General features: G+C 37.8%; 1 protein-coding gene across 2 annotated transcripts; it reads right to left on the reverse strand.

The window, feature by feature from the left end:
* Positions 1 to 6,182: 6,182 nt before the first annotated feature.
* Positions 6,183 to 20,514, reverse strand: LOC149836996 (putative protein phosphatase 2C 44). 2 transcript variants are annotated; one of them, XM_090005731.1, is made up of 6 exons: positions 20,363 to 20,464; positions 20,077 to 20,208; positions 18,564 to 18,815; positions 17,759 to 18,035; positions 17,502 to 17,656; positions 6,183 to 6,597 (listed from the first exon to the last, which is right to left on the reverse strand). In XM_090005731.1, exons 2-6 carry the CDS (start codon positions 20,134 to 20,136, stop codon positions 6,463 to 6,465), a joined length of 879 nt encoding a protein of 292 aa, XP_089861857.1. In that variant the 5' UTR covers positions 20,137 to 20,208; positions 20,363 to 20,464; the 3' UTR covers positions 6,183 to 6,462. The 2 variants fall into 2 exon arrangements, with proteins under 2 accessions (XP_089861857.1, XP_089861856.1); XM_090005730.1 differs by having other exon boundaries at positions 20,077 to 20,514.
* Between the last annotated feature and the right edge of the window lie 7,184 nt (positions 20,515 to 27,698).

Here is a 27,698-nt window from a genome sequence, read left to right on the forward strand (position 1 = left end):
TGGAGATGACCATATTTTTAGTTCTCATATTTCAGTTATCATATTCTAGTGACTACAGATGAGTCACTAGCTAAGCTAGAATATGAGAACTATTGCATGAACTTCAATTCCCATAGATTTTTGTTATTTTCTCTTAAATCTAACCGTGCAGATGTGAACTACATGCTTGGTTTTATATGGACCAGCTCTTGAATCATCTGATTATGATTAGGAGTGTCAATGGGTCGGGTTTGATCCAGACCCGACCCGTACCAAATTCTATAGGGTCAGGGTTTGGTGATAAATATGAAGGCATGATTATAAACCATGTTGGACCCAAAGGGTCCGATTAATATATGGATCCAGGTATGGTTCGTGAAATTTCATGTTAGACCCGAACCCAACCTGAGTTTCAATTAAGATCCGCAATTTTTCCATGTAAAAATGATAAAAAATATTATTTTACTGGGTATATATGGTCCTGGTTTGGTTCATGTAATCCTTATAGGATCTGGGTATTTATCTTATGGTGGGTCCAATTAGACCCAGGTTCGAACCCATAACCACCATCTCAAATCAGGTTTGAGTCTGGTTCCACCTGGGTCCGAACCAAACCTAATCCGTTGACACACCCTAATTACGATGAGTACGTAAACAAAAAATTTTAAAGACTTTAAAATCAACCGCTCATAATCTTCATAAACAATCAACTAGTATCATCGTACATGGAAGCTGACAGGTGCAGCTACGTGAGGATATATATGATAGATTACACAACTCAGTTCTATTCATCCCCTACATCATTTCTGTCTCCGTGTACCTACTCTTGGAATCTCATTGATGCAAGTTGTTTTGATTAATTCTGCTCCCATAGATCGATGTGATCTACATGATCCATTTAGTGAATATCAGCATTTGAATCGCCTAAATCCAATCTCTGTGTAGAATTTTCTGGTGATTTGTGGGGAATTAGGCAGTTTGTATTGGCAGAGAGTCTTACACCTAAAGCAGGGCAGCTCATGAGAAGTTGAGGCCCCAGGCATATTTCATTGGAGTTCCATATTTCTCCATATATATTTTTTTTTCATTGGATGCCCTCAGCATGTGCCATGTTTCATTGGAGCCCCTAGGCGGTGGCCTCAAATCTCAAAGAGGCCAGCCGGCCCTGGTCAGTTTGACACTTTTAGGGCGCATCCGTTGGCGCCGCCAAACGGGAGTCGTCTTCCCACAATATGAGAAAATGAGGCAGTGAGATTCAAAATCACGTTACTGGCATTTTTACTCACTTCTCATGTGATTTAGAATCACATGGAATGGTGCTATATGGGTCGACATGGTAATGGTCAGACTAGTTTCCCAACTAGTTCAATCCAAACCCGAGTCGTTGCCTGCTAGGCGGGATCATTTTTATTATGTAAGATCTGTTACACGAGCGGAAGGTGTGGACCTGAGTCGAAGGGCATGTTCAGTTACACAGCCGCGTTGCATATGCAGCGCCGCTGCATAAAAAATGTTCTCTATTTAATTATGGTGTAGGCACTTACTGTACCATTTGGCTGCACCTATGGACCAGAAACAGGTCATAAAATCCCTTGTCAACGGCCAAGGGAATGCAGGCACTATTAATTACAATTTTAAAAACACGCAAAAGCCTGACTCTTTCCCTATGTGATTCAGTCAAAACTTCTCACAAGAACCGAAGTGGGCCCCCACCCACATGAATCAACAACGGTTCCCACAAGTTATCAAACTACCCTTTAAAGTAACAAACTTGGGATGTGATTGACAACAACAGTGCTTATCTTTTGGTAAGTTGGTCAAAATCATTCTGATCCAAATGCCATAGAGAGAGAGAGAGAGAGCAGGAAACACCAAAGTACCACATGAAATCTGCATTTTACTTGAAGTATTGACATGGTCCATAATGGAATGAACCTGGAATGTGGACCCAACTGACCATGAACTTGGATATCCAGATCCGAGACGTGACACATTCTTGCTTTGGAACCTTATTACCAGTTGGCCCCATCATAGATCAATCTGATTTTTCCACATTGACAACCTAAATCAAGGACATACAACAAATGGATAACCTTTGTGCTCATGATATCATGTCCATACAAAAAACCATGAAATCAGGCTGAGAAGTGTTGATATTCCCAACTTGGGTCCAAGTTTGAGAGCTAGGATAATGTAGACTTACAAGGCTTAAGTAGGTCCTCCAATGTGTTGGCACCAATTGATGAGGTTTTCAACATGTAAAGGCTTCACATGGAACATAAACTTGTGTCTAATCTTTCTTTTGTTAAAATTTAATGAGATATGGCTTACATTTAAGTGATCTGAACATGTATCCCTAGAGCCAATTCTTGAACTGCAACTTCAATCAATCCTGGCCTAATAGTATAGTTTATTGAGTGAGTGAGTTGTGTTCAGATGCTCTGGCCAAGAAAACTCTTGGTACACGTGATGAGGAGAGAAAAGAAGTGGAACGATTCTTGCATGTGCCCACATGGTTGGAAGACAAGGCACAAAAGGTGTTGTAGTAGTAGTCTTTCACGTGGTACCAAGCAAATACTCAGAAGGAACAGCACTTCTTTTCTGCATTAAATATGGGTAAATATTTGGTACTAATGAAGGTACCAACTATTGAGCAGAAATGACCTTTATTTCGGGATTTTTTGCAGATTGGATCCTACAAACGTGATCTACATGGTTTGTTTAGTAGGAAATAGAAATAGATTTTGAATCATGTGATTGTCACATTTAAGCAGGTTTTCATAAGCTTTAGAAAATCAATGGCCCACAATGTACCAAAACTTCAAACTCAAAAAATGGGATTCTTACATCTGAAAAACACGATCCAATGTCCTATCCTTAGCTAACACATCGTGTTAAACGCATCTATGTGGCCAGGTCGATCGATATAGTTTGCATATATGATTTCCAGCTCAACAGTTCCCTAACTTCATTAATACTTAACCCTAGCCCCTCAAATATAATCATTGGATTTTTTATTGGCCTTCTTCTATGTCCGCACGTAACTCTAATGTGGTCAATTGTTTGAACAAAAAGCAAGGCGATGATAGGCTAAGAACCTCTTGATCGGATAGCAAATAAAGAATAAGAGAATATGTGAATAGTAACACAAACAACTTTGATGAACTCTGGCAAAGGACCATTCTGACCTAAAAAAGTGGCAATCATAAATTGGACAGTTCATATGATTAAATATAACCTTCAAATTGTTAGTATGGATGGATATTTTAAAGCAAACGAAATTACCATTTTTTGGTTATTGGCAAAGGTTTTTAGTTTTCTTTCCTTTCAACTCTCAAGGTGCCACAGATTTTTTTTTTCCTTTTCTTTTTTATAATTGCGAAGGGCCACAAAGAACAATGGCCTCCCATTCTTACACATTTTCATTCCATGTGCACTTGGTCAAGCCCAATGAAATCAATAAGGTTTTTCTATTGGGTTGCCAGAACCTCCCTTGACTAGCTTAGCTTGCTTGTTTTGGCTCCACCAGACCACACAATTTAAATTCATCCACTGACCAGCATTGTGCAGCTCAACACACTCCTTATGTTGCCTCTTTACAAATAATGGACTGCAAAACACACTACCTTCCCTTCAACTTCCTCTTTATATAACCAACCTAACTCCATATACTTCCTTTGGTGAGGAGGGAGAAAGCACAAAAAAAAATGGCTTGCACCACTCAAGTTCTATGCTCTCCTGTGAGTCCTAGAATCTCCTTTTCACAAGATTTCATTGAGTGCGATCAAGTCACATCAAGCGGTTCAAGAGATTTTAACACAGACTCCAACATGGGCATCAATGATGAAAACTTTGAGTTCATTGTGCTGGACTCGGGACGTACTGCGAACAAGCACAAGATGATTTCCGCCGATGAGCTGTTCTTCCAAGGCAAGATGCTTTGCCTAGATCAGATCCACAAGCTGGCTCTTGATGAAGAGAAAGAAAAAGAAAGTGAAGAGATCAAGCAATTGGACAGGATTGATCCAAGGTACGTTGATGAAGATCCTTCACCTAGGCCACCTAAATGCACTGTCGGTCGTTGGAGGGAACTCCTAAGACTAAAGAGGCAACAACGTCCTCGAACGTGTAAGCCCACCTACAACCCAGTCTCGTGCCCGAACGACAACAAAAATGTTTCGAGTGCCATAAGCAGAAAGGATGATGCAGCTTCCATGCAGACCAAGAAATTGCAGGTGAGGGTGAAGAAAAAGATTCAGGGCAACACTAGCTTGGAGAGGAGTTCCAGCAATCCTGAAAGTTTGAGCTCACTATTATTGAGGAAAAGAGAGAAGCAAGAAGAGCAATGCTCAAGGAGTTGTTGCAGAAGTGGTAGTGTTGACAGGTCAAGGTCACTCAGTCTCAGAGTTAGTCCAGTTCTTAATGTTGTACCAATGCACTACTCCAATGCTTCTCATTTATTCCCCCCAAAGAAGCAAATCCCAAGGTCTGCTAGATTCACCTCAGCAGCAATAGGAGGTAAGGTTGTATCGGCAGATGATGATCAGAAGAGATAATGAGCATTAGTCTTCAAAATATCATCTTTTTCAATAAATTTGAACCTTGCTCTTTTTCCCACTAGTTGTACCTTTTTTTTTTTTACATAGCAAGGAAGTGAGATATGACAAAAAGAAGTAATCCATTTTCTTTTATTTTTCAAAGTAGATACAGGAGATTGTGTAACATCATCTAGAGCAACTCTGGAAATCAACTTTTATTGTTTGACGTTTTTTTAAACCAGATTTTAAATTGAACTGCAAAAGGCTTTCAATATTAGGGCCTCATGTTCAATTTAAATCTGGCTTCAATATTAGGGCCTCAATATTCTAGAACATGCCGAATCCATCACAAGGAAACTGATAAAAGATTGGAGATGATCTCTGTTTATAGTTGAGAAGATAACTCTTACCGGGATTTCACTTTTCCAACTTCATATGGCAGGGTTCATGAACTCCACTTCTCCATATTCTCAGGGTTGATTTAAAGCCAGTTTTCATAATGATCACATTTTCAGATTGGGCATCTTAGTGATTTGATAATGTCAATGTCCTTCCCCAACACACACACTCACACTACTGATATACTAATAACGGTTGAAATGGAAAAACACTTCAAAATGAGCTTGACAATTCTAGCCCTTGTGTGATACCAGCAAGGTTAAAGCCAATGGGAAATTATCCTCGCTGCGCAGGGGGGAGTACTCGTTGAGTTTTACACCGCAGGCACCAAAACAAGGGTCACAGTCAATGTGGCACCTCTCAGCCCGTAACAAGACGTTCAAATGACACTGATCCTTTCTCCCCGTTATTAAAAAAACAAAACAAAACAGAAGTAGCCCTTGTGTGATGAAATGGCTATCTGATCGAAATGTTAAAGATAACCACAGAACAGTGGTGTAAGCAAGCATGACCTTTGGGATCTCAGCAATGGTTCAAGTGGTGCATATATTTCTCCAAGATGCAGCAAGGGAGACCCACTTCCCCTAACCATAAAATTAGAGCACCGCATCCCCCTTTCCTCCAAGGGTGCGCCATTTGATCTTCCAAGTCTTCTACAGGTTCTAACAGAGAATAACGTTGGTGATTTGGTCCTTTTCTGTGCTTGAGAAATCCATCTTGATATTAACCCATCATGGAAGTCAATCTAAGTATCAAGATTCCAATGAAGTATGAGGTTGCAACTGCGCCAAGCAATGATAAACATGGCCTACACTGTCCTGTGTCCTGGACTGACGTATGATTTTGAATGGATCACCAGCCGTGCATAAACCTGGGTCCCACTCAAAGTCTCCAAGCTTCCATTCTTCAAATAAGATATGAGAATGGGGAGCCAATACAAGTTTTGGTTCTGGCACTGCTGGGATGAAAAAAGAACCTCATCAAAAGACAGTGATGTCATCACATTACTGAAATCCTACAAGTGTTAATTTTCTAGGTGTTGTAGAGAGATTCTTCATGCACAAACAAAATACAGCTGTCACACGGATACTTCAACGTGTGTGTCCCTTGTATAAAACTTTTAATGGACATTAGCACAAAATTGACGTATCCCATGTCCTTTTAGTTGAATCCTTGTAACAGAAATATAGTAACAGGATACTTGCCGTTGCAGCTCACATGCTCAACAATCTTGAAAAATAAGGCATAGCCAAATATAAATTATCCGTAAGAACAGAAAAAATACGATTACATGCAAACCATGTACATATCACAACTTTTATATATGCTTTAATTTTAAGAATCAGTGCACAACAGACAGTGTCACTGCCGATCAATTTACTGATTCTAGTGATTGATCCAGAACCAGCCCTCAATTTCCATGTACCAAACTCACTGCAACTCCAACAAGTGGAGCACATAGACAGGGTGAAAGGGAGAGATGGCAACTTTCGTTCAGAGGGAAACATGACAGTCACAGAACATTCAAATCTGACATGATTGAGTGTTAGAAACGAATGACAATGCATGAGATGTCATCATTGCTCTTTCTGTTCAGTGCTTCAGTAGTCAAGCGTTTTGCTGCAGCTTGAGGATCTTTAATCGGTCTGACCAGGTCAACAGCCTCTTGGTTTTGAATAACCTGAATCAAATGGAGGTAAGACCAATAAATTATCTTCATTCGTCTATTACCAAATTGATTGGAAAAGACAATAAAATCCTGAAAAACCGTTGAATAGCATACCCATGTAAGATGGGTTTCAGAGCATTACAGATAAATTTATAAAATGATCAATCATTTGAAAGAAAACTTTCGATACTTTGCATTATTAATGACATGAGGGCATTGCTTAATTAAGAATAAAGCTCTATCCTTATGATCTAAAAAGTAATAATGACTCAAATGCCCATAAATACCTTATGCTTGGGTATAGGGTTCTTGCTGTTGAAGGAACATATTTTTATGCCCTTATACATTGTTCCTCTATTTGGAGGCATTTACATGCCATCAATTAGAGGATATAGTTTTCAATCTCGTAACAGTAGGCAATATTATGTAATCTTCATGTAGTATCAAATAGCTAGTCAAAATATTCATTAAGTCATCCACAAGATTTATCAATGTGAAAAAGAACAGGGAGAAAACTGACATAATAATTTGAGGATACCAACATATTCCATGTTTGATCTTAAATCCTGCAGAATTGACTAGCAAGCAGACCCAAAAATCTTACCTGTTGCATTATTTGAGGAACTCCAAATCATTCAAATTTAAGTTAATGCCACTTACATACTTCCCAATGTGCAAATCTTCCTTAAGGCTGCATCTGAGAGCAGCGCTGATGTGGCACAGGTCCCATACCAAGATCGAAGGTTCTCAAACGCTTTATCTGAGATCCTTACAATTCGAGGATCTCAGGTACATAGTTACAAGGGAAATCTCTAGCCCAATTTTGAGGGTCAAGCCAGCGATCAAAACTGAAGATTTCAAAAAATGTAACATGGGAGTTTCTGCACCCCAAAAGCACGTGTTACATGGGTGCGGGTGTGACACCTGGTATAGTGAGATGCTGGTCAAACCTCATTGGATGTTGTCAAGTGCACCCAGATCCTTTTTCTCCAAAACCAAACTCAATCAACTATGACCAAGTCCACATATATATATATATATATATATATATATATATATATATATATATATATATATATATATATATATATATAAAGTTTTGGTGGGGGCGCTCAAGGCACAGATTGACCCTCCCCCACCCCCCAACCCATCTCTTTCCCCGATGATGCTTCTCAGCTTCAGACAACTACACGAGGTGCTCTCTCTCAACATCTTCCTCCCCCTTCCTCTCCTCTCCTTTCCTTGCTGCAACCATTTGCATGTATAAACAACCTAGAATCTCATGGTGCAAGTTTTTTACTCAATCTGACCCTACTGATGAGTTCAGCATGGTCAATTTGTTAGTTGGATCATGTTTATTGTGTTGACAAATTTTTTTGTGTTGAAAGTTTTTGGTGCATTTACAACTGTTGGTTTTTGTGTAGCCAGAAGATCAAGCTTACACATCAGGATCACCAATCCACATTAAATGGACCATGTAGATCACATCTATAGGGCTATAAATGCAAAAGTAAAAAAAAAAAGGATTTGCTAAATCATTTGTATATACAAAAAATTGTAGCACGCGCGCGCACACACACACACACACACACACATTATATATATATATATATATATATATATAGTGAGATAGTGTTTGCTACTCTCATAAGGTCCAAACACCCTAGTGGGAAGCTTTAATTTTTTAACTTTGTCCGGTTTTTTTCATATTTGACCTATGTCACAGGGACTCGGCAAAACAGATGCCGCACCCGCGTCGACGCGACGCAGGTTCGCGTGCGGGTGCGGTCAACACGACCCTGGGTGCGGTCAACGCACCCAGGGTCATTTTTGTCCATAATTTGGGCGTAAAAAATTTTTTTTCCCCCGATGAAAAGGAGGATTAGGGCAAAAAATGTTTTTTGCCCTAATCTCTCCTCTCTCTCCCCCTGAGCTCGAGCTCTCCCATCGCCGCCCCAGCTCTGCCTCCCAGGCTCCTCCTCTCCTTTCGCAGGTATGTCTCTCACTCTCTTCTTGGGTCGGCTGGGGAGGGGCCGAGCACCCCCCCCCCCCTCTCGGTCTCTTGTTGGGTCGGCAGGGGAGGGGCTGAGCCTCCCCTGCTCCCTCATTTTTCGGCACAGGAGGGGCCGAGCCCCTCCCCCATCTAGCTCTTTTTTTGGGTCAACAGGGGAGGGGCCGAGCCCCTCCCCTTTATGTTTTTCGTTTTTGGGTCGACAGGGGAGGGGTCGAGCCCCTCCCCTTTATGTTTTTCGTTTTTGGGTCGACAGGGGAGGGGCCGAGCCCCTCCCCTTTATGTTTTTCTTTTTTGGGTCGACAGGGGAGGGGCCGAGCCCCTCCCCTTTATTTAAATGTTATAAACTGTTGAATGGTATCTAGTAAGTCATCCACTATTGAATGTTGCGTATGTGTCTTGAAGCATGGCAACATTGGAAGTAATCTTATTCACTGCTCTTCTTCATTTTTATTTTGCGTGGTGGGACTAGGCGCTTGCTAGCAGCCATGGAATTAACTAAGTATGCAGTGTATATCTAAGAATTAATAAGCTCAAATGCATGACTAAGAATAAATAAGTTCAAATGCATGTTGCAATTCAAGGGTGTGCTTGGTGGTAGAAATGAATGCAGAAGCTCCTTGCCTGGAGGGTTAGCACAGAATTGATGTTCTGGTTCAATCTGTTTTTAAAACCTGCAAGTAATGGGTCAACTGTCAATGTCTTGACCACTAAATGAATGTCTGCTTGATTTAATGGATGATTAAATGAAACCACTTGCATGCCTGATTCCAGGTAAGGTCACTAGTACCCATCAAGAAGATTAGTGACATTCATATTCCTCTCCTTTAAGAGCTTTTATTTTCTAGAAGATGCCTTTACATTCATGGAGAAGCATGGTGAAAGTCCTGATTTAGCTTAATCTTAAACCGAGTTTTTCGTTCATTTCCATGAAGAAGTTCATTGAGTGGTATAGACAGCTAATTATCTAGAATATAACACATGGATTGGTGACAATGACTAAGAAACAGTGGTCCATTTCCATACTGCACCTAGATGAAACCTAGGAGAAAATCATGAAAAATTAAAATAAATTATTGTGCCTTATAACATTTAAATAATTTAAAATAAATGTTAAACTGTTAAAACTTCAAAATTATATATATATATATATATATATAATTTTTTTTTTACATTTTTGCCCCTGCCGCACCCCCGCACCCGGGTTTTTTGGAAGTGCCGAATCCCCGCACCCGCACCCTCTCCTGCACCCATGTGACATAGTATTTGACCCTTCAAATGTAATCTGCATGTTTGATTTAGCAGAGACTGTTAAAATACATGTAATCATTATATATATATATATATATATATATATATATATATATATATATATATATATATATATATATATATATATATATTCAATACCCGATAGGGGTATTTTAGTCATTTCAAATGTACCCATTAGGGGTACTTGTTTTTCTCCTCTTTTTATTGTTTATATTTCTTTTTTTTTCTTTTTTATTTTTCTCTTTTTTACCCACTTAAGGGGGCCCCACCATTGAGTCGTTGGGGGCTCCCAACGACTCCATGGGAGCCCCCTTTGTGGCTCTTCTTTTGAGGCAATTTGGCCTCCCCCTCTCTCATTTTATTTGTATAAATAGGGGGTGAACCCCTTTGTATATTTCTACTCTTGAGAGCTCCCTCTCTTTCAATAAAGAGGCATTTATATTTTGTGTTGTGTTGTCCCTTGTGGACTTGGCTATTATCTCTTTTGTGTGTCCATTGGTGGACATTGTAAGTGCTTATAGCACTCTTTGTATTTCCGCATATCTCATTACAGACACAGGCCTTGGATCACGTTTTTCTGATGTGTATGCTGAATTTTCTGAGGGTTGAAAAATCAGGCCCATAATTCATCGATTTTTCAACCAGCACGGTGGTTACCCATGTGGTCAGTGGGGTTTTGTGTCAAGCTGAAGACCCAAGATCGAATCCTATTGGCACATGGTGGCTACTTTGGCTTTAACACAGTTGGGGCACATAAGGCTGGGTGGTTGTGTCCTCAACTCGAAGTTTTACCTTGCAGGGAGGTGGGCCCATTAAGTGACCCGGTTCTCGATGAGGGTTCCTTCATCATAAAAAAACGATCCAAGGGTTCATTCCTACAATTTTGATCATGCTAAACATATAGATGGAGTCGGGTTTTGTGTGTGTATATATATATATATATATATATATATATATATATATATATATATATATATATATATATATATATATATATATATATATTGCTACAATTGATTGTACCTACAATCTACATCTCATGATGAAAGATGTTTTGCCTCAATCTAACATCATAAATGTGTTCAGTATGGTTGATTTAGTGGTAATTGATCTTTGGATCATGGTTTTTGGATGAAAAACATGTTTTCTTGAACTGAAAAAAATTTGGTGTGTTTACAACCATTGATTTTTGCATCACCGGAAAAACCCACACGTCAGATTCTAACATTTCAAAAGATGATTGCTACTAAACAGATCATGTAGATCACATCTATGCCGCTCGATTTAACAAAAAAAAAAACAGTTTCGTTAAGTTGGTTGGAGGTAAATAGATCGTAGTGAACATTGACCCCTATATATATATATATATATATAGAGAGAGAGAGAGGAAAATTGTTTCCTTCTAACCATCCATACAGCGTGGACAGTACTAAGATTTTATGTTTCAAGTTTTCAACCAATGTTTGGCAAATCTGACTCCACAGATGTGTACAACATGTTTCATTTGCTAGGAATCAATTATGATTTATCAATGAAAAAATATGATTTTATGAGTCTTTAAATTTATGAAAATTCTAAGCCATCTATTTTTGAAGCCTTATGAAAACCTACTCACCTACCATAATCATATGATCCAAAAAGCCAATTTCTACTAAACAGTCCATGTAGATCACATCCATAAGGTTAGATTCCAGAAAAACAAAAATAAAAAAGTTGAAAAATAAGACTGCCTGCACCCTGCTAGCATTAGGAGGAACCAAATATTATTTATTTATATTTATATAGAGGTTTAACGCTTGGTGCTATTGAAGACTCTACTAAGCCAATTATAGCAAATACTACCCTATATATATATATAGGATGGTGCTAAATGTAACATGCTATTGGATTTCTGGTGATTTTTTTGAAATTCTGACCCTATAGATGTGTTCAGCATGATTGGTCGACACTTGGATCATGCATTTTAGATGGAAAAAATGGTATTTGGAGCCTCGAAAATTTATGAAAATTGTAGGCCATTGAGTTTTTTAAACCTTCCATGCATTAGAATCAAACACTCCAATAAGTGATTCCTATAAAAATAAGCATATAGATCACATATGTACAGTCAGAATTTCAGAAAAGCAACGGAAATCCAATAGCATGTTTCATTTATCACAGTGCTCATTTTGTAGGTTTCCATTTTCATATATATATATATATATATATATATATATATATATATATATATATATATATATATATGTCATTGTCACCGATATTGCCGATATATTGAAAATATCACGATATTATTGGCTATTTTAAGGTAGCCGATAATATCAGGAATATATCGCGCTATTTTTTAGAAAAAATCTTTTTTTTATTTTAAGTTTGCATTTCCTATTTTTTTGTTTCTTTTATATTTTAAAACCTTCAAAACATGTTTAATTTATATTTTTGAAAGAAAAAGTTATTTTCTTAGCTTTTTTGTAGTTATTTATATTTTTTCAATTTTTAAACTCCCAAAATTTTCCCGAGATTTATCAACTTTTGAAAATCTCTCCCAGAAATACCCTCGCTGAGAAATTACCTTTAATGCTATGTCACATGGGTGCGGGTGCAGGTGCGGGGGTGCGGCATAAAAAAATAAATAAATATATATATATATATATATATATATAGAGAGAGAGAGAAGGGGGTCCGGGGGTTCCCCCCGACGCGGGTCCCATTTCATAGGGCAAATTTTTTATAAAAAAAATCCAAAAAATGGACCAAAATGACCCTGGGTGCATTGACCACACCGGGTGCCGCACCCGCGTTGCGTCGATGCAGGTGCGGCACCTGTCTAGCCGAATCTCTGTGACATAGCTTTAATGATACAGGTGACTATATATATATATAGATAGATAGATAGAGAGAGAGGTAGTTGCACAACCCTTAGGTGTGCAGCTACCTGCACAACCACGCTGCCATCCATCACATGCATGATGGATGGCCACAAAAATGCGAAAAAGGGGCAAAAATGTGTTTTTTCGCCTTTAACGGTGTCTTTTTTACCGCCGCTAAAGGTCCCAACGAAAAATGGGACCTTTAGCGGTGGTCAAAAACTACTGCTAAAGACTCTAAAGGTCCCTTTTTTGCGCTGGCTATCCATCAAGCCCTGTGATGGACAGCCAGCGTGATTTCTCTGGTGGTTGCGCGCCTAAGGATTGCGCAACTACCACCTTTATATATATATATATATATATATATATATATATATATATATATATATATATATATATATATATATATATATATCAAGGTTACTAGATTAGGAAGTGAAAGCAGGAAAAGAAACGAGAAGCGGCAGCGAGAAGCAAGATATTTTAAAATTTATAAGAAATGGGAAGTGAGGAACCGATTTAAAAGCAAAATAGGAATAAAAAAGAAGTGATATGGGATCGAGTGGGAAGCAAAATACTAATCAAAGGAGAAGGGAATAAAAACTAAAGTAAAAATGACTATTCTTAAATTTTATGATTTTGCAGTGTAAGAATTAAATTCTTCTCAAAATCCAAAAATGATGGTTGCCAATTTAAAGAAAGTATATGAAAAGTGAGTGGGAAGCGTGAAAAGAAAAAAGAAGCACATGGAAAACATGAAAAGAAGCATGAGAGAAGCGCATAGGAATCATGTAGGGAAACCAGGAAGAAACGTGTGGGAAGCATAAGAAAAGTGTAGGAGAATTGAGATTCCTATCAAGTTTTGGAAGCGAGGAGTTTTGCGCTTCTGAAGCGAGTTTCTGGGAAGCGCACTTCCCACCTATATATGAAGCTTCCGATAACTCATATATATATATATATATTACAATAATCTCTCTCATAAAAAAGTAAAAGATATGCATAGGCCATGAAAGTCATTTGAGGCAGCGTTCAACACACACACAAGTTGAAGCTACTAAAGGCCAGCAACATTCCACAAAAATCCAAATCCAATTTGTGACAAAAAAGTGGGACTAACTGCAAACAGCTAAGACCATTAGAGCTCTGAAATGATTTCCATAAGTAAATAAGGACACTTTGTCTGCAGAGTTTAAGTGGTATTAGCATCGATAGCATATTTTTTTCTAGTCACATGTAAGCATGGGCATGATGCACTAATGCATTCACTATGCTTAAACATGAAACTTGCAAAGTTAGACACCCTTAGCCACGCTAGTGACATGAAACTGATTCAAAACCAGAAGTTAACTCCATGTCACAGGCATGGAGAAGCCACTTGGTTTCCTATTCAGAGTCCTTGGCTTGCCTGCTTAAATTACAAGACAAACAGTGCAGTTCACATGGTTACATAACTACACTGTGACCTAAATCTGAGAATAAGATAATAGTTATGATGATTTTCCATCAATAATTCAGAGGAATGAAATACAAGCAATGCACGTGCACCACACAGGCAACCTGGATTATTGACACAAAGAGACCTAATACTTCCTGTGAGAAAGGTTGACATGATACAAGACTTGGAAAGAGGCAGTCAGAGGTGACATGAAGGATTTTAAAGTGACCAAAGTTGTAGCTCTAGATAGACATGAATGGAAAAATAGGACTGGCAAAGCTGACCCCATGTAGTTGGGATAAGGCTTGATGATGATGAAAGAAACCTAAAAATAAGATTGGATTTCCTCAGTTTTTTGTGATTCCAGAATATTTTTAAGATGGTAAATTGTAAGGGAAATTCAAAGGTAGGATATTAGAAAACAGCAATGAACAAAACTACTGAAAGAATCCAATATGTCAGAACCAACACAGAAAGATGAAAACCGTTACAAAGGAATTAGAGGGCAACCAACTATAAGGATGAAAGTGCATAAGCTGAGTCAAACGATAAGGGTGGAACTAATGTCAGACATAAAGGTAATAATGATATAAAGGAGTAACATATGCAACATATTGGTTCACGTGCATACGGAGATCAAGCTCAGAAGGAAGGAGGCCAATGATGAAATCTTGTTAAAACAAAGATATTCAATAACATATGACAACAGTTGGAGATGCAATTGAATGATAAACATAGAAAATGGACATGGATTCTCAAGAAGAGAGGAGCTGAAATGATCCCCTCCCTCCCCTGGATTGCCAAGATTCAACAAGTGAATTGAAAGTTATTAAGTTAGATATACATTGGATCTCACCTTCACATGGGCACCAAAGAAACTACTAGAGGCATACACGTCAACAATAGAAATCAGGAGCTTAATTTCAATGTGTTAGAGGGAAGTTTGCCACTATCTGTCACATTCATGACAAACAATTGCATGTAAAAGTCCTAGAGCTGAACAAGTTCATGGTCATGAATGAGCATTGAAAGGGAATTTTGAATGCCTTCTGTTAATTACCAATCAAAATAGTGTTTAATTGATACTGTTAGACTATTCCAACCACGCCCCCAAAATTGTGTTAATGAATAACCGGGTCCACCAAAGTGAGAACCATGTGGCCATAATTGTGACATAGCATGGATTTTGCTTTCAGCTTTATATCTTAGTTGTCAAAGGCGGTGCCTAGACGCCGCCTAGGTGACCTAGGCGCAGCCCCACCGCTTGGGTGACGAGGTCTGGGGGTGGTGGGGCCCTATTTTGCTGCCTAGGCTGTCACCGCCAAGGATTTTTTTTAAAGCCTAGGTTTTTTTTTGAGGTTTTTTATTTTTTTTATTTTTATTTTTTTAAAACATATCATTTGTTTTCTTCTTCGAGGAAGAGAAGAAGAAGAAAGAGAAGACACGTTATTTATCTATTGCTTGTATTATGTCGATTGTTGAGAAGAATAAAAAGAATAAGAATAAGACATTATTTGTCCATTGTTTGTATTATGTCTATTGCTGTTGTTAATTTTTTGTATACATGATTTTATTTTTTGTGTATTGTTCATTCACATTGTTAGTTGTATGGTTTGTTTATTCAATTATTAATTTATTCTTAATTTGTTTGAGAAGGTTAAGGTTATGTAATATATATGTTTTATGGTGTTCAATGACATATTATTTGTCTATTGCTTATTATTGATTGATTTTATGTTGTATACATGTTTCTTATTATGTTTTTTATGTTTTTTTTATTTTTTTATTGTGGGTACCGCCTAGGCCTTTTTAGGGGCTCACTGCCTAGGCTCCGCCTAGCACCTATGACAACTAAGCTTTATATTAAGTGATAACTTTTGCAGTGATCCAAGAAGTTTGTGGATATCAATAACCTTGCTTTCTAAAAGATGTTTGAAATATTAAGGAAGCTCCCTTTTGTATCAGAAAAGAGAGAGAGAGGAAGAAATTGATAAGTAGATCTTACTCTTTTATATAGAAATTCAAAAAACTGCAAATTACTAACCATGGGCATACTAATTAAAAAATTAGCAATCATGAGCACACTAATTAAAAGTTTTCTTGAAATCTTATTGCTAGAACAAGAAACACATGGAGAAAGGAAATGTTTCCTAGAGAAATTGAAATAAAAATGCACAAGAAGATGAAACCATCCCTCTTTGAACAAACATTTTCCAATTTTGTTATGACCAATAACTTTGAATTTGCAAGATGGAATCGAAGTTCATATGAATCAATTTCAGCCTTGTGATTTAGAAGAAGACTAAACTTCAGGTCTATGGAAGAATCACTCTCTTGTTAACCACAAGCCACGATAAGTTGGCTTTAGATATCTCTAAATCCAAGACAATCAACCACCTAGATATTATCTAGAGTCATGGGTGCAGGTCATGAGTTATCATGATACTCTAGTGTAGAATAATGTCAACAAAAGGTACCTGGTACTCCCAAATACTTGGGTCAGAGTCCATAACAAAGAAGTTGGTGCCTGAACAATGTCATTTGTCAGCATCGGTTTAGTTTGCGATATGTTTGGAAGCCCCCAACTCAACGAATATTTCACAGAAAGCAGACAAGGGATTCCATTAATAACTGGGCATTTCAATTCATTGGAACTCGACCAATTTATCAGTCCTTTTAGGAGGCCTTAATGGCCACAAACGGAACCCTGTCCAATTTTGACAATGATATGGTTGGCTAATGGCTATTCTCATTCAAAGGATTTTCCATGGAATCACATCAACATGAAAAACATATTCCTAGCATTTTTTAATGGTTGTTGGAATAGAAAAAAATATTTCATTCTTCATTGTGCTGCACATTTCTCATTTCCCAGGGCGATTATATATATATATATATATATATATATATATATATATATATATATATATATATATATATATAGTGTTACTCATGAGTATAATTTATAATTTTGTCTTATAAAATGGTAAACCATGAACTCCAACATCTTTACAACAGGATGCCACAATACAAATTTTTTGCTTATCGACCTTGACAATGAATCAACTTGTTCTTTACAACATTAATCTGACAAATGAAGAATGTGAAAAGGGTTGAATATGGTCTCCTATGTAGTGCTGAGATAAGTTTGAATGAGATTTTTGTTAACAAAACCAAGTGTCAAGTATTTGGACCACACAGACACACACACCAAAAATGTAAAAGAAAAAGAAAAAGCAACTCTGTAGAAATTTTATAGACATGAATATATAACATGCTAGCTACATAACAAAAAAGAAAAGAATTAATTTTTTAAAATTTCAAAAGAGCTTACCTTCCATAAGCCATCACTAGCCAATATAACAAACTGGATACCGGACTTCAAGTGCACTTGTTTCACATCAGGCTCTGAACTTAAATGTGTTTTAAGGCTTTGATCACCAAATGCACGTGCAACTGCAAGCTGGCCATTGACCCTTGGAACATCTCCTGAAATTTTGTTTACCCAAAGTACACCAATGTATACAAATGAAACATTCTCTCAACAAAACAACAAAGACTTTATTTAAGCTCGAAAAGATAAAAATATACCTGGAAGAATGGTCACAAATCCGCCTTGTCTTTTTATCCTTTTCCTCTCAGCATGTGGTTCATGGTCAACAGTGAGCTGAAAGGCTGAACCTCTATCACACAAAACAGCTCTAGAATCACCTATATTCGCTACTAATAGTACTTTGCCATCAATTACAATTGCAGTAACTGCAGTGGATCCACCAGGACCTAAATGTGCTGGATTTTCTAGAATGTACTTGTTTGTGTGGCTGTAGGCATCCTTGAGAGATGCAATAGGATCCTTCCAAAAATTAGGCTGCATTACAGGAAGAAGATGAATCTGGTAAGGACACTTACATCTAATCCAACACTCCCAGCAGACAACCTCATACAAAGAAAAGTGAGATATTAGTTATGATATGACTTATGAAATCACAATCACCATATACACTACAGCCAGTTTTCTAACATTTAGACTTGTTAAAAAGTTGCAATGTTAATACTTGTCAAAAGCAGCAAGAAATTACAATTTCAGGCAATTCTTGTGTTCATCATCTGGCAGCTAGTGAAATCAACGAGTGGTGGAAAAAGCAAGGGAGCCAATCCACTTTTTTTTCTCTATTTTCCAATTATAAGAACATATTTAGACAAACAGCAAAGGTCCCATTTTCAGATATAACAGTTAATTAAGATGACAAAGCAGGGGGAAAATGATGGATGTCTCATATGTTATTGAGTTGGTTGGAGCCACATGAGAAGAATTCAGTGCAAACAACCAAGGAGTAAAAGTAGACTGCACTCAAAATCAAGGAACGCAAAAGATAAGACAGAAGAATTTAGAGACCTCTTTTAATATGTTGTTGAACAAGTTGGTCTGAAGATAGCTAGGAACCCTATCTCCAAGATGGCCATCAAAAATTGCAAACAACCCAAGCTCGTGGTTGTTTACAACCCTGTACTCTGCTACATGATAATCCTCCATATCATGACCTGCTTTTCCTTCAACCAGATGGAAGCCATGGGTTACTCTGTTAACTGAATATTTGCTTCGCCCTTTTCCAGTATCAGATGATGATGAACTCATGCATAAGGCGGTCTTCAATTGGTGACAAAAGAAAGAAAAAGAAATGCATTAATATCCAAACTAATATGAAAGGAACTCCTCACAGACAGTCTACACTTGACTATAACCTCATAACCTAAACCAAAAGTTGGAAAATATTCTGACAAAAATTCAAGAATAGTTGTATATAACTCTTCATGTATTTATGTGAAAAATCCAAAACACAACCACAAATATGCTATTTCCTTCTCTTACTTTCTTCCAGAAAGACTGACTCCAAGATACAGGAATCATTCAGGAAAACAGAAAAACAAATTCTCAAATGTTTCATCTGATGCAAAGGTGAAAGAAAGAAGGCAAAATCAAGGACCCTTTCGACATAAACAAACAGACAGAATAGAAGAATAAAAGTGATCGGTTTAAGGTCATCAAAAGAAAATAAAAAAGTAAGTAGTAAAAAAAATCTTATGATTTTGTTAGGATAAAGTAGCAAAAAAGAGAGAACGATTCCAAGATCATCAAAAACGCCAGAAAGGATATTTCTCAAAACACCCATCAGGATACCAAGTATAAGTTTTAAGAATAAAAAGAAACAGGATGTCAGCACAAAATATTAAGGTTCTATTTGCCATCAAAACCCCCCAAAAAATTATTTCTCAAAGAAATCAGTTAATTTCATTAGAAACCAACCAACAGCAAGAGTGTAGTATAGAACATATGGTTGAAGTATTTGGCTTGCAAGAAATAGGTTTAGGGTCCAATCCTACTTTCTCTCAGAAAAAAAAACAACAACAATTCAGTTAATGATGATAAGCTAACTAAGCGTCTAATACTTTACAGAGAGAGAGAGAGAGAGAGAGAGAGAGAGAACAGTAGCTTCTACCTAGAATCCACTTATGATGATGAAAATAATCGAACACCATCAAGAAACCCAGAAAATTAAGAAAATTCTACCAAGACCCACTTCAATTATGATCATCAACGGAAAGAATAGCCAACATAGCAAGACAACCAACAAACAAAAGGGAGAGATCTTCCAAAAGACTTTTAAAAACACCATCGCAAACCAAAAAATAACAGCACCCAAAAACATCAAAATCCACTGCAAATTTTTTTTTTGAAATAATTAACCTCAACACCCACTGCAATTACATGGTTACAATCAATTCCATCATCAAAACCAAAATACCAGCCAACAAAAAACAGAAAGAGCCAACGCAAAAAGACCTTTTACAGAATACCCACAATCAGTATCATCATATACTGAAAGAAAAACAAGCACCACTTTTTTCACCTTGATGATGTTTAAAAACCCGATTTTTATACAGTGGGAAGCGCCAGATTGCCACCCCATCTTGGTAACATAAATACCCACAAAGCGGAAAACCTCGGAATTCTCTCAGGTTTCTGAGACGTTGGTCGGCTCCTATAAGAAGAAGAAGAAGCACCCCCCAGTATTACAATACCATCAAAACAAACAAAAAGGAAAATGAGAACAAAGAAGGGAAACTATGTGTTGTTGTGGGTCGAGTCAGGCAGCAACGCCGTCTTTTTGCGTTCTCAGCTTCTGTGAACCTTACGTAGTATATGGTCGTTTGACCACTCTCTCTCTCAAAACATGCAAGTTAAGAGTTCTTTCGATCTTTCCTCTCTCTCTCTCTCTCTCTGATTTTTTACGCTCAAAATTGTGGAACACGCTTGACGCATGTTAAGTTTGTTAACAAGTCTTGGTGGAGTGGGATCCACGCGCCCAATACCCATATTAAATTACGATGCATCATATTCTGACTTTGCATAACCCTTTGTTTGCTTGGCTTGCAAGCAATATGGTGTTTGGCTTGAAAACAGTACTTCTAAATTTTTAAGGAAGCAGATCAGGTCATGCTGAAAATGAGCGTTTTTGCTCGTCCGGACATCGTGGCCGTCTGTTTGCATTTTGGATGAATGCCACGTGGTTTTGTTGACTTTTGAGCTTTTTAAAATGCAAATCGGATGGCCACGATGTCAGCATGAGCAAAAACACTCATTTTCAGCATGACCTGATCTGCTTCCAATTTTTAATCCTATGACTGCCTACAGAAACAATATATTTATTTTGTAAATAAGCCAGTTTGAACTTGGTTATATAAGTTCAAAATCCAAATATTATTGTTTTTAATTAAAAAGTTTATAAACGAGACGGCTCAAGCTCTCAGACTCATCATAAGCGCTTGAGCTCTGCTTACAGGAACAAGCTGAGCTTGAACACCATCTATTCAGTTGGTTCAACTCGTTTTTCCGCTCTATCCAACATGTTTTGGGTCATTTCTAAGTCATTTATCTTCGTGAACTGTGCGTCATCGATTTGTCACCATCAGAAAAATCAAATCTTATATAGTGAACATGAGAAAACCATTTAATATAGTAAATAAAGCATGTAAAACATACCTGTACAGAGCTCAGAACCACCATATATTTCCTCTCTCTTCTCTCTCTGGCATTGAAACATCATAGTACTTTTATGACTAGAAATGCAAGAAATAAAATATATAAAAAAATAGATTAGTATCACAATGGATAAATACATAATATTTTGAACTTCTCACTATTATACCAGGATTTTCATGGTATTTGAATTTCTCAGCATATTCGTTTTCTCAAAAAAAAAAATCATGAGAAGTTCGGGTTAGTGATGATATTTTATGGCCATCGTGTGTGCGGCTGCGTGTTCAGGTGAGTTCAACAGAATAGACTTTGCTTGCCCTGAGAGTCCAAGTCAAGAGATCACAAGTGGACTAGAATTCTTTGATTGAATTGGGTGGAAACTCCAAGGGTGGTTCTTTTGCTGAATACTGATTACTATTTGGTTTGAAACAAAAGGTTCCCTACACTAAGATGTGGATCCAGACCCGTCTATATTTGAATCGGATCTTTCTTGTTTATGTTCATATTTATCGGGTCTGCCCTGTTTGTGTCCGGATCTGAGTGCACATGTGCATGCTTGTGGATATGCAAAAAATAAGTGCCTGAAATCCAAATGCAAGCGTGTTAGGTTTACTGTTTCTGACTAAAAGTTGCTCCCTACAAGATCTCTGCACATTTGGCTAAGTGGATCAGCTTAACGCATTCAAGTTGAAGGATGTTTACGAGTTCCATACCCGGAGTGGGCATCCGTGGCTAAAGCAGCATGCTTCCTGGTAGACAAGGCGGCAGGCAAGGGGTTTTAACCTCTTGTGGGTATATATATATATATATATATATATATATATATATATATATATATATATATATATATATATATAGTTTTGTATCACGATATATGACAGTACAAACTCTTTGTTAGTATAGATCTAGCCACCAAATGGTAAATCTAGCCATACAGATTATTTAGCATGGTCTATTTATTACATTAGAAGATTTTATCATGTCTAATACGTCATAAAATTCAATTTTTAAGGTGATAAAAGTCAAGGACTCACAATTCATGAAAATAAGACTGATTTAAAAATGGTATAAAACATCATATTTCACCCAACTTTAACACATGAAAACAATAAATAGAACATTCTAAACATGCTCCAATAATTAGATTTTATTTTTAGCACTTATATATATATAAGAACTAGAATATGAGAACTAAAAATATGAGCATTTTCAACACTTTTTTTTGCAAGTCCAACCATGTGGATGTGCTTGGCATGGTGATTTTGCTAGAAATCAACTATTGGATCGTGTATTTTTGAAGAAAAATATGATTTTTTAATGCCTGAATATTCATGAAGATTATGAGCCATTGATTTTAAAAAAAAATCTCATTTATGCATTAAAATAAGATGATTCAAGAGTGGGTTCTAATTAATTATAAAACCAAACATGTAAATCACATCTCTATGGTTAGATTCAAGAGAAAAGAAGAAAAAATCTATGAAAATTGTGATTCACACATTAGTTCTCATATTCTAGTGACTCATATAAGAACTGAAAATATGAGTACCATGTGAACTGCGGTTTTTATAGATTTTATCATTTTTTTTCTCTTAAATCTAATTGTACAGATGTGATTTACATGCTTGGTTTTAGAAGGATTATCTTTGAATCATTCCATTATGATGCATAAATGAGATTTTTTTAAGGCTTTAAAATTGATGGCTTATAAACTTCATAAATATTCAAGCATTCAAAAATCATATTTTTTATCGAAAATACATGATCCAAGAGTTGATTCCTAGCAAATTTACCATGCCGAACACATCTATGTGGTTGGATTTGCAAAAAAAAATATTAAAAATGGCCATATTTTTAGTTCTCATATTCTAATGATTTTGTATATATATATCGGCTCCCAAACCGTATGTAAACTGCCTTGTATGACTTTTCCTAAGGACGCTCATCTTTCTGTTATATAATAACACAAGAAGAAAAGGTAGCTCCAAGCACACAAAGACTTTATAAAATCCATTTGTCCTTCTATTCAACAGGGCAATACGTCTTGGAGTGCCCTTAGTACCATGTGGTTGGGGGTGAGACTCGACTTTTTGGATCTGGCACCCGAGAAAAGAGTATTATGTGGATTGTGGAGGGAGATGAGCCAAGGATGATATGTGTAACAAGGTTGATCTGTTAAAATTATAATTGACCTACCCAAGTCTATTCCTCTAGTGAGATTGCCTTTGGTAGGGTTATTATGCATGGAGTGCACCCAAGTAAATAAGGAACTAGATGAATAGAGAGGTTAAATGAGCATCCCACACCCGAAAGGTGCCCCCACATAGGTCTTCCTCAAAGCATTGCAGTAAAACAATGTAGAAAAACGGGGGGTGCCTATAAATACCCATGTTTTTGCGCCAATTTCTTATGCATTTTCTCTTTTTCTATCTTCTCCATATTTCTCTCAAATTGGTGAAGCGCCTTATATATATATTGAATAATTAAAAAAAATTAAGATAACATAAAAAGAGTAAAATCACAGGTGCATTTGCAATCCTATGTGATTCCTGGATCTTCACAGCCTCTTGTGATTACAAATCCCAATCACAGCAAGTGCAAGTTGTGATTGTGAGTCTCACTTGAGAAATGGCCTCGTTGAATTTTGTGAAAGTTGGTCACAAGACTAACCTTGTGACCAATGATCACAGCTTTTGAATTCTCAGCTGCGATTGCTTATCCCACTTGTGACCAAAGCAAACGTGCCCTACATACTTAAAAACACGTATCTTACTGAAAGTAAGCAATAAACTGAATTATTCTGTTTTTACTGCAACTTTCAATTTTGTAAACTTATTGGCCAATTGCCAGGGTAGAACGTGATAGATGGATGATTAGGTTGCTCTATCAGGTTTTGGGTTCCAACCCCACGGGGGTTTATCCTCCAGCCTCCCTGTCAAAAAGAGAAAAAAAAAGAGAGAGAAATTTTAAAAAAGGTGCTTAAAGTTTGGGTATTAATAAACGCGCATGTAAGTTTCAGAAAATTTTAGAAATGCCCCTAAATTTTTGCATCGTTGATCAAGAACAAACTTTCATCCATTATTACTAACCCAACATGAGTTAAAGAAAGTTAATTTACTAGTTAACCCTTAAAAACTCATTTCCTCTTTTTAAGTGTATTTTTTAAAATATGATGTTGAGGGTAAAATAGCAATTTCACATCACATTTAACAACTTGATGGTAGTGAACTCTTGGGCCTTTTTAACCAACTACGATATTTTTTAGGTGTGTTTTTAAAAAATTTCAAAACGTAGGTACCTTTTTCATTAATGCCCAAAGTTTAGATGCCTTTTTGAAATTTTCTCAAAAAAAGAGAGGAAAAACTCAAGTCGTTGAGTTGACATGTGTTTCTTCCTTATCTTGGGCCTATTACTGTAATAACCAAGAATATTTAGATATATATAACTTTTAGGTAAGTTTGGATTTGGAAGTGATTCAAACCCGTCAAGTTCAGGTTAGATGTGGATTGGAATGAACTAAACCCGAGATATCTGGTCTGAACTGCAGATGGAGCAGCACAGACTAGAGGATCGATATGTACAAGATTCAGATCGACCGAGAATCCAAAAAGTATGTTTAATCAAAAGTTGATCAGGTACACATGTGAAGCCTGAGATATCTGGACGGAAGCTTAGATGGAGCAATACATACTGCAATAACCTTAAAAAAATAATAACCTTGGATTCGGGTCGGATCTGAACCCGAACCCGACCGAGACCCAACTGAGGCACCGCCTCTGTTACGCCTTTTAAAGGACGAGGCCGAAGGGGAGGGGAGGCTCTCAAAACCCCCTTCCACCCCGACTCTCTCCCTGATACCCACCGACTCTTGTCTTCCTCGATCCGCCAGAGACCAACGTCAGCTCATCGCCACCAGCGACTCTCTCTCCGACGCCGACGCCGACCACCAGGTACGCTTCTTCTTCTCCTCTTTCGTCTCTCTCTCTCTCTCTCTCTATATATATATATATATATATATATATATCCGTTACGTAGGGAGGGGAGGGCCGAACCACCTCTCTGCTACCCTAGGTTCTAGGGGAGGGGCAAAGCCCCCTCCCTGAGACCCTCTTTTAGCGAGGGAGGGGCAAAGCCCCTCCCTGTGTCTCGCAGGGTAAGGGAGGGGCCAATTTTGAGCCCCTCCTCTCTGCTCCCAGCACCATCGTCTTCTTCTTCTCTCCTCCTTTTCAGTCGGCAGGCTGGCAGGGGCGACGCCCCTGTCGCCTGTGTCCGACTAGTTAGCAGGGGGTGATGCCCCCCTACCGCCTGTTGTTGATCAACTGGCAGAGGTTTCCAGCCCCTGCCCCTCTCTTTCTCTCTTTGTTACCTTTGGCCGGTAGGGGTTGTGGCATCTACCTAACGTCTTTTGACAGGACGACAGGGGCATCACCCCTATCTCCTGAAACTTTTGGATCGGCAGGGGCTAAAGCCCCTGCCTGTCATTTTTGGTAGGTCGGCAGGGGCTGGAGCCCTGCCTGTCCTTTGTCGATAGGGGCGACGCCCCCTGTCGCCTGCATCTGTTCTTCGGCAGTAAGGGTCATTGGACCCTGCCTCACATTTCTTCAAGGTTGGCGGGGACCGTTTCCCCCTGCAGCTCGTTTGTTTTCTAGTAGGGGGTTTCACCCCTCTGCCTTGATCTTGCTGCCTCTGTTGCTCTTTTGCATTCTGCAGGGAGTTGAGCTCCCTGCCTACCCTCGTATCGGGGTCCGGTACTGTTGCAGGTCTTACCGGACCCACTTCTCATTTGTACTTTGGCATGCTAACCATTTTAGCATCATAGGTTGAATGATGGATCCTGCTCGCTCTTCATGGCTTGAGCTCATGCTTACCTACGCAGTTGGCATACGAGGACCGTCACCCCTCAAGGTAGGGGAAGATTGCATGGAGGACTTGGACAATTGAATTAAGTTCAATTAACTAAAAATGAGTCATTAAATATATATATATATATATATATATATATATATGTATATATATATATATATATATAGAAATATATATATTTATACGAGTACGCATTTAACTCAAGGACGCAGTTTCGCGATCCTTGACCTTTACTTTGCCGTCGCGCATCGCGCAAAGGTTTTGCGTTGTACTCCTGCGTACAGTCCTTTACTTTGCCGTCGTGCATCGCGCAAAGGTTTTGCATTGCACTTCTGCGTATAGTCTTTTACTTTGTTGTCGCGTATCGCGCAAAGGTTTTGCATTGCACTCCTGCTTACAGTCTTTACTTTGTCGTCGTGCTTTGCGCCCAGGATCTTGCTTTTGCATGTGTTGTTACTGCCTTGCTATTGCAGATGATGCTCAGGTTTTTGCTCATTGCATACGCGTTTGAGGCATTCTCGTGGAGGATGCAAGAGACATCTACTACTCCTTGCAACAAGAGTTCAGTCGGGAGTGAGAGATACATCCTTATCTAAGGAGAGGGATACCTCGCAAGGATCTTGGCTCTTTGTGTGCGCAGTCCTGCAGAGTCGACTTAAGATTTTAGGGAGCTGCGCAATAGTGGGTTATAAATGTGATGTATGTTCGAAAGATGTTTTGTATTGGGTATTGACCCAAATATTTATTTTGTATGCTAAAAATGTGATTTATGTTTTAAATCTTACAAGTATGGCAAGTACAATCTACGCACGAGGTGCGTAATCAAATAGCATTAATTTAATGGGTACTGACCCAAGTATTTGTTTCTATGTTAAAAACTATGTCATTCAAGTTAAAATATGCATGTGCGTTGAATATAATGTGATGCAGGAAGTGCATGAATTTATGAATGTTGACACATCTTATTGCTTGCTATGTTAAGTTTATGTTATTCATGATTTAATCTATAATTATGGTATATATGATGCATGATTGAATAACATGAAATTTATGGGTATTGATCTGAATGCAATTGCTGACGTAATATTGACTATCTTATATATTTACTTTGTGAAATGATACGCATTGAGAAAAAATTCTCGAAAGATAAAAAAAAGTTACACTAATTCCATCACACTCTGAAAAATGAGATGACATTAGCTCGTATTAATGAGGTCGAGTAAGTGGGTCAAATGTAAACTTGTGTCTTCCCCAACCCCATGAGAATTGTGATCTCATCGAACCTAGACTAAGGCAATCCTGTCATGTCAAATATGAACCATTCCTCTACCATGGTAGTTTAAGAGGACTGTGTGCTCCGATACACGTGGCAAAGTTAGAGCTACAATTGTATGTCGATAATAGTGCGCATGTAATGTTTCAGTCTAAGGGGCAACATGATGATTTGTCCCAGACTCTGGTGCTTGTCATTTGTTCTCTTAGAGATTAAAATGCGAAAAAAATATTATATGAATGAGCACTTTTAAGGAGACTTGAATACTCATATTTGGCTGACGTGGTGTCTCGAGGTAATATGATAAAATTTAAGGTTCAATGTTTGCAAGCATAGCATAAATTGCAAAATAACGT

This window comes from Nuphar pumila, chromosome 5 (assembly GCF_984573655.1).
Source record: "Nuphar pumila chromosome 5, dmNupPumi1.hap1.1, whole genome shotgun sequence".
In the NCBI taxonomy this organism is placed as follows: domain Eukaryota; kingdom Viridiplantae; phylum Streptophyta; class Magnoliopsida; order Nymphaeales; family Nymphaeaceae; genus Nuphar; species Nuphar pumila.

Coding starts and splice junctions, on each gene's coding strand:
- LOC149836996 (XM_090005730.1), bottom strand. CDS start 20,136: ATGGGGTGGCAATCTGGCGCTTCCCACTGTATAAAAATCGGGTTTTTA. Junction 18,816..20,076: donor GGTTTTTAAACATCATCAAG/GTGAAAAAAGTG, acceptor CACCAATTGAAG/ACCGCCTTATGCATGAGTTC. Junction 6,598..17,501: donor CTAGTGATGGCTTATGGAAG/GTAAGCTCTTTT, acceptor CATTTGATTCAG/GTTATTCAAAACCAAGAGGC.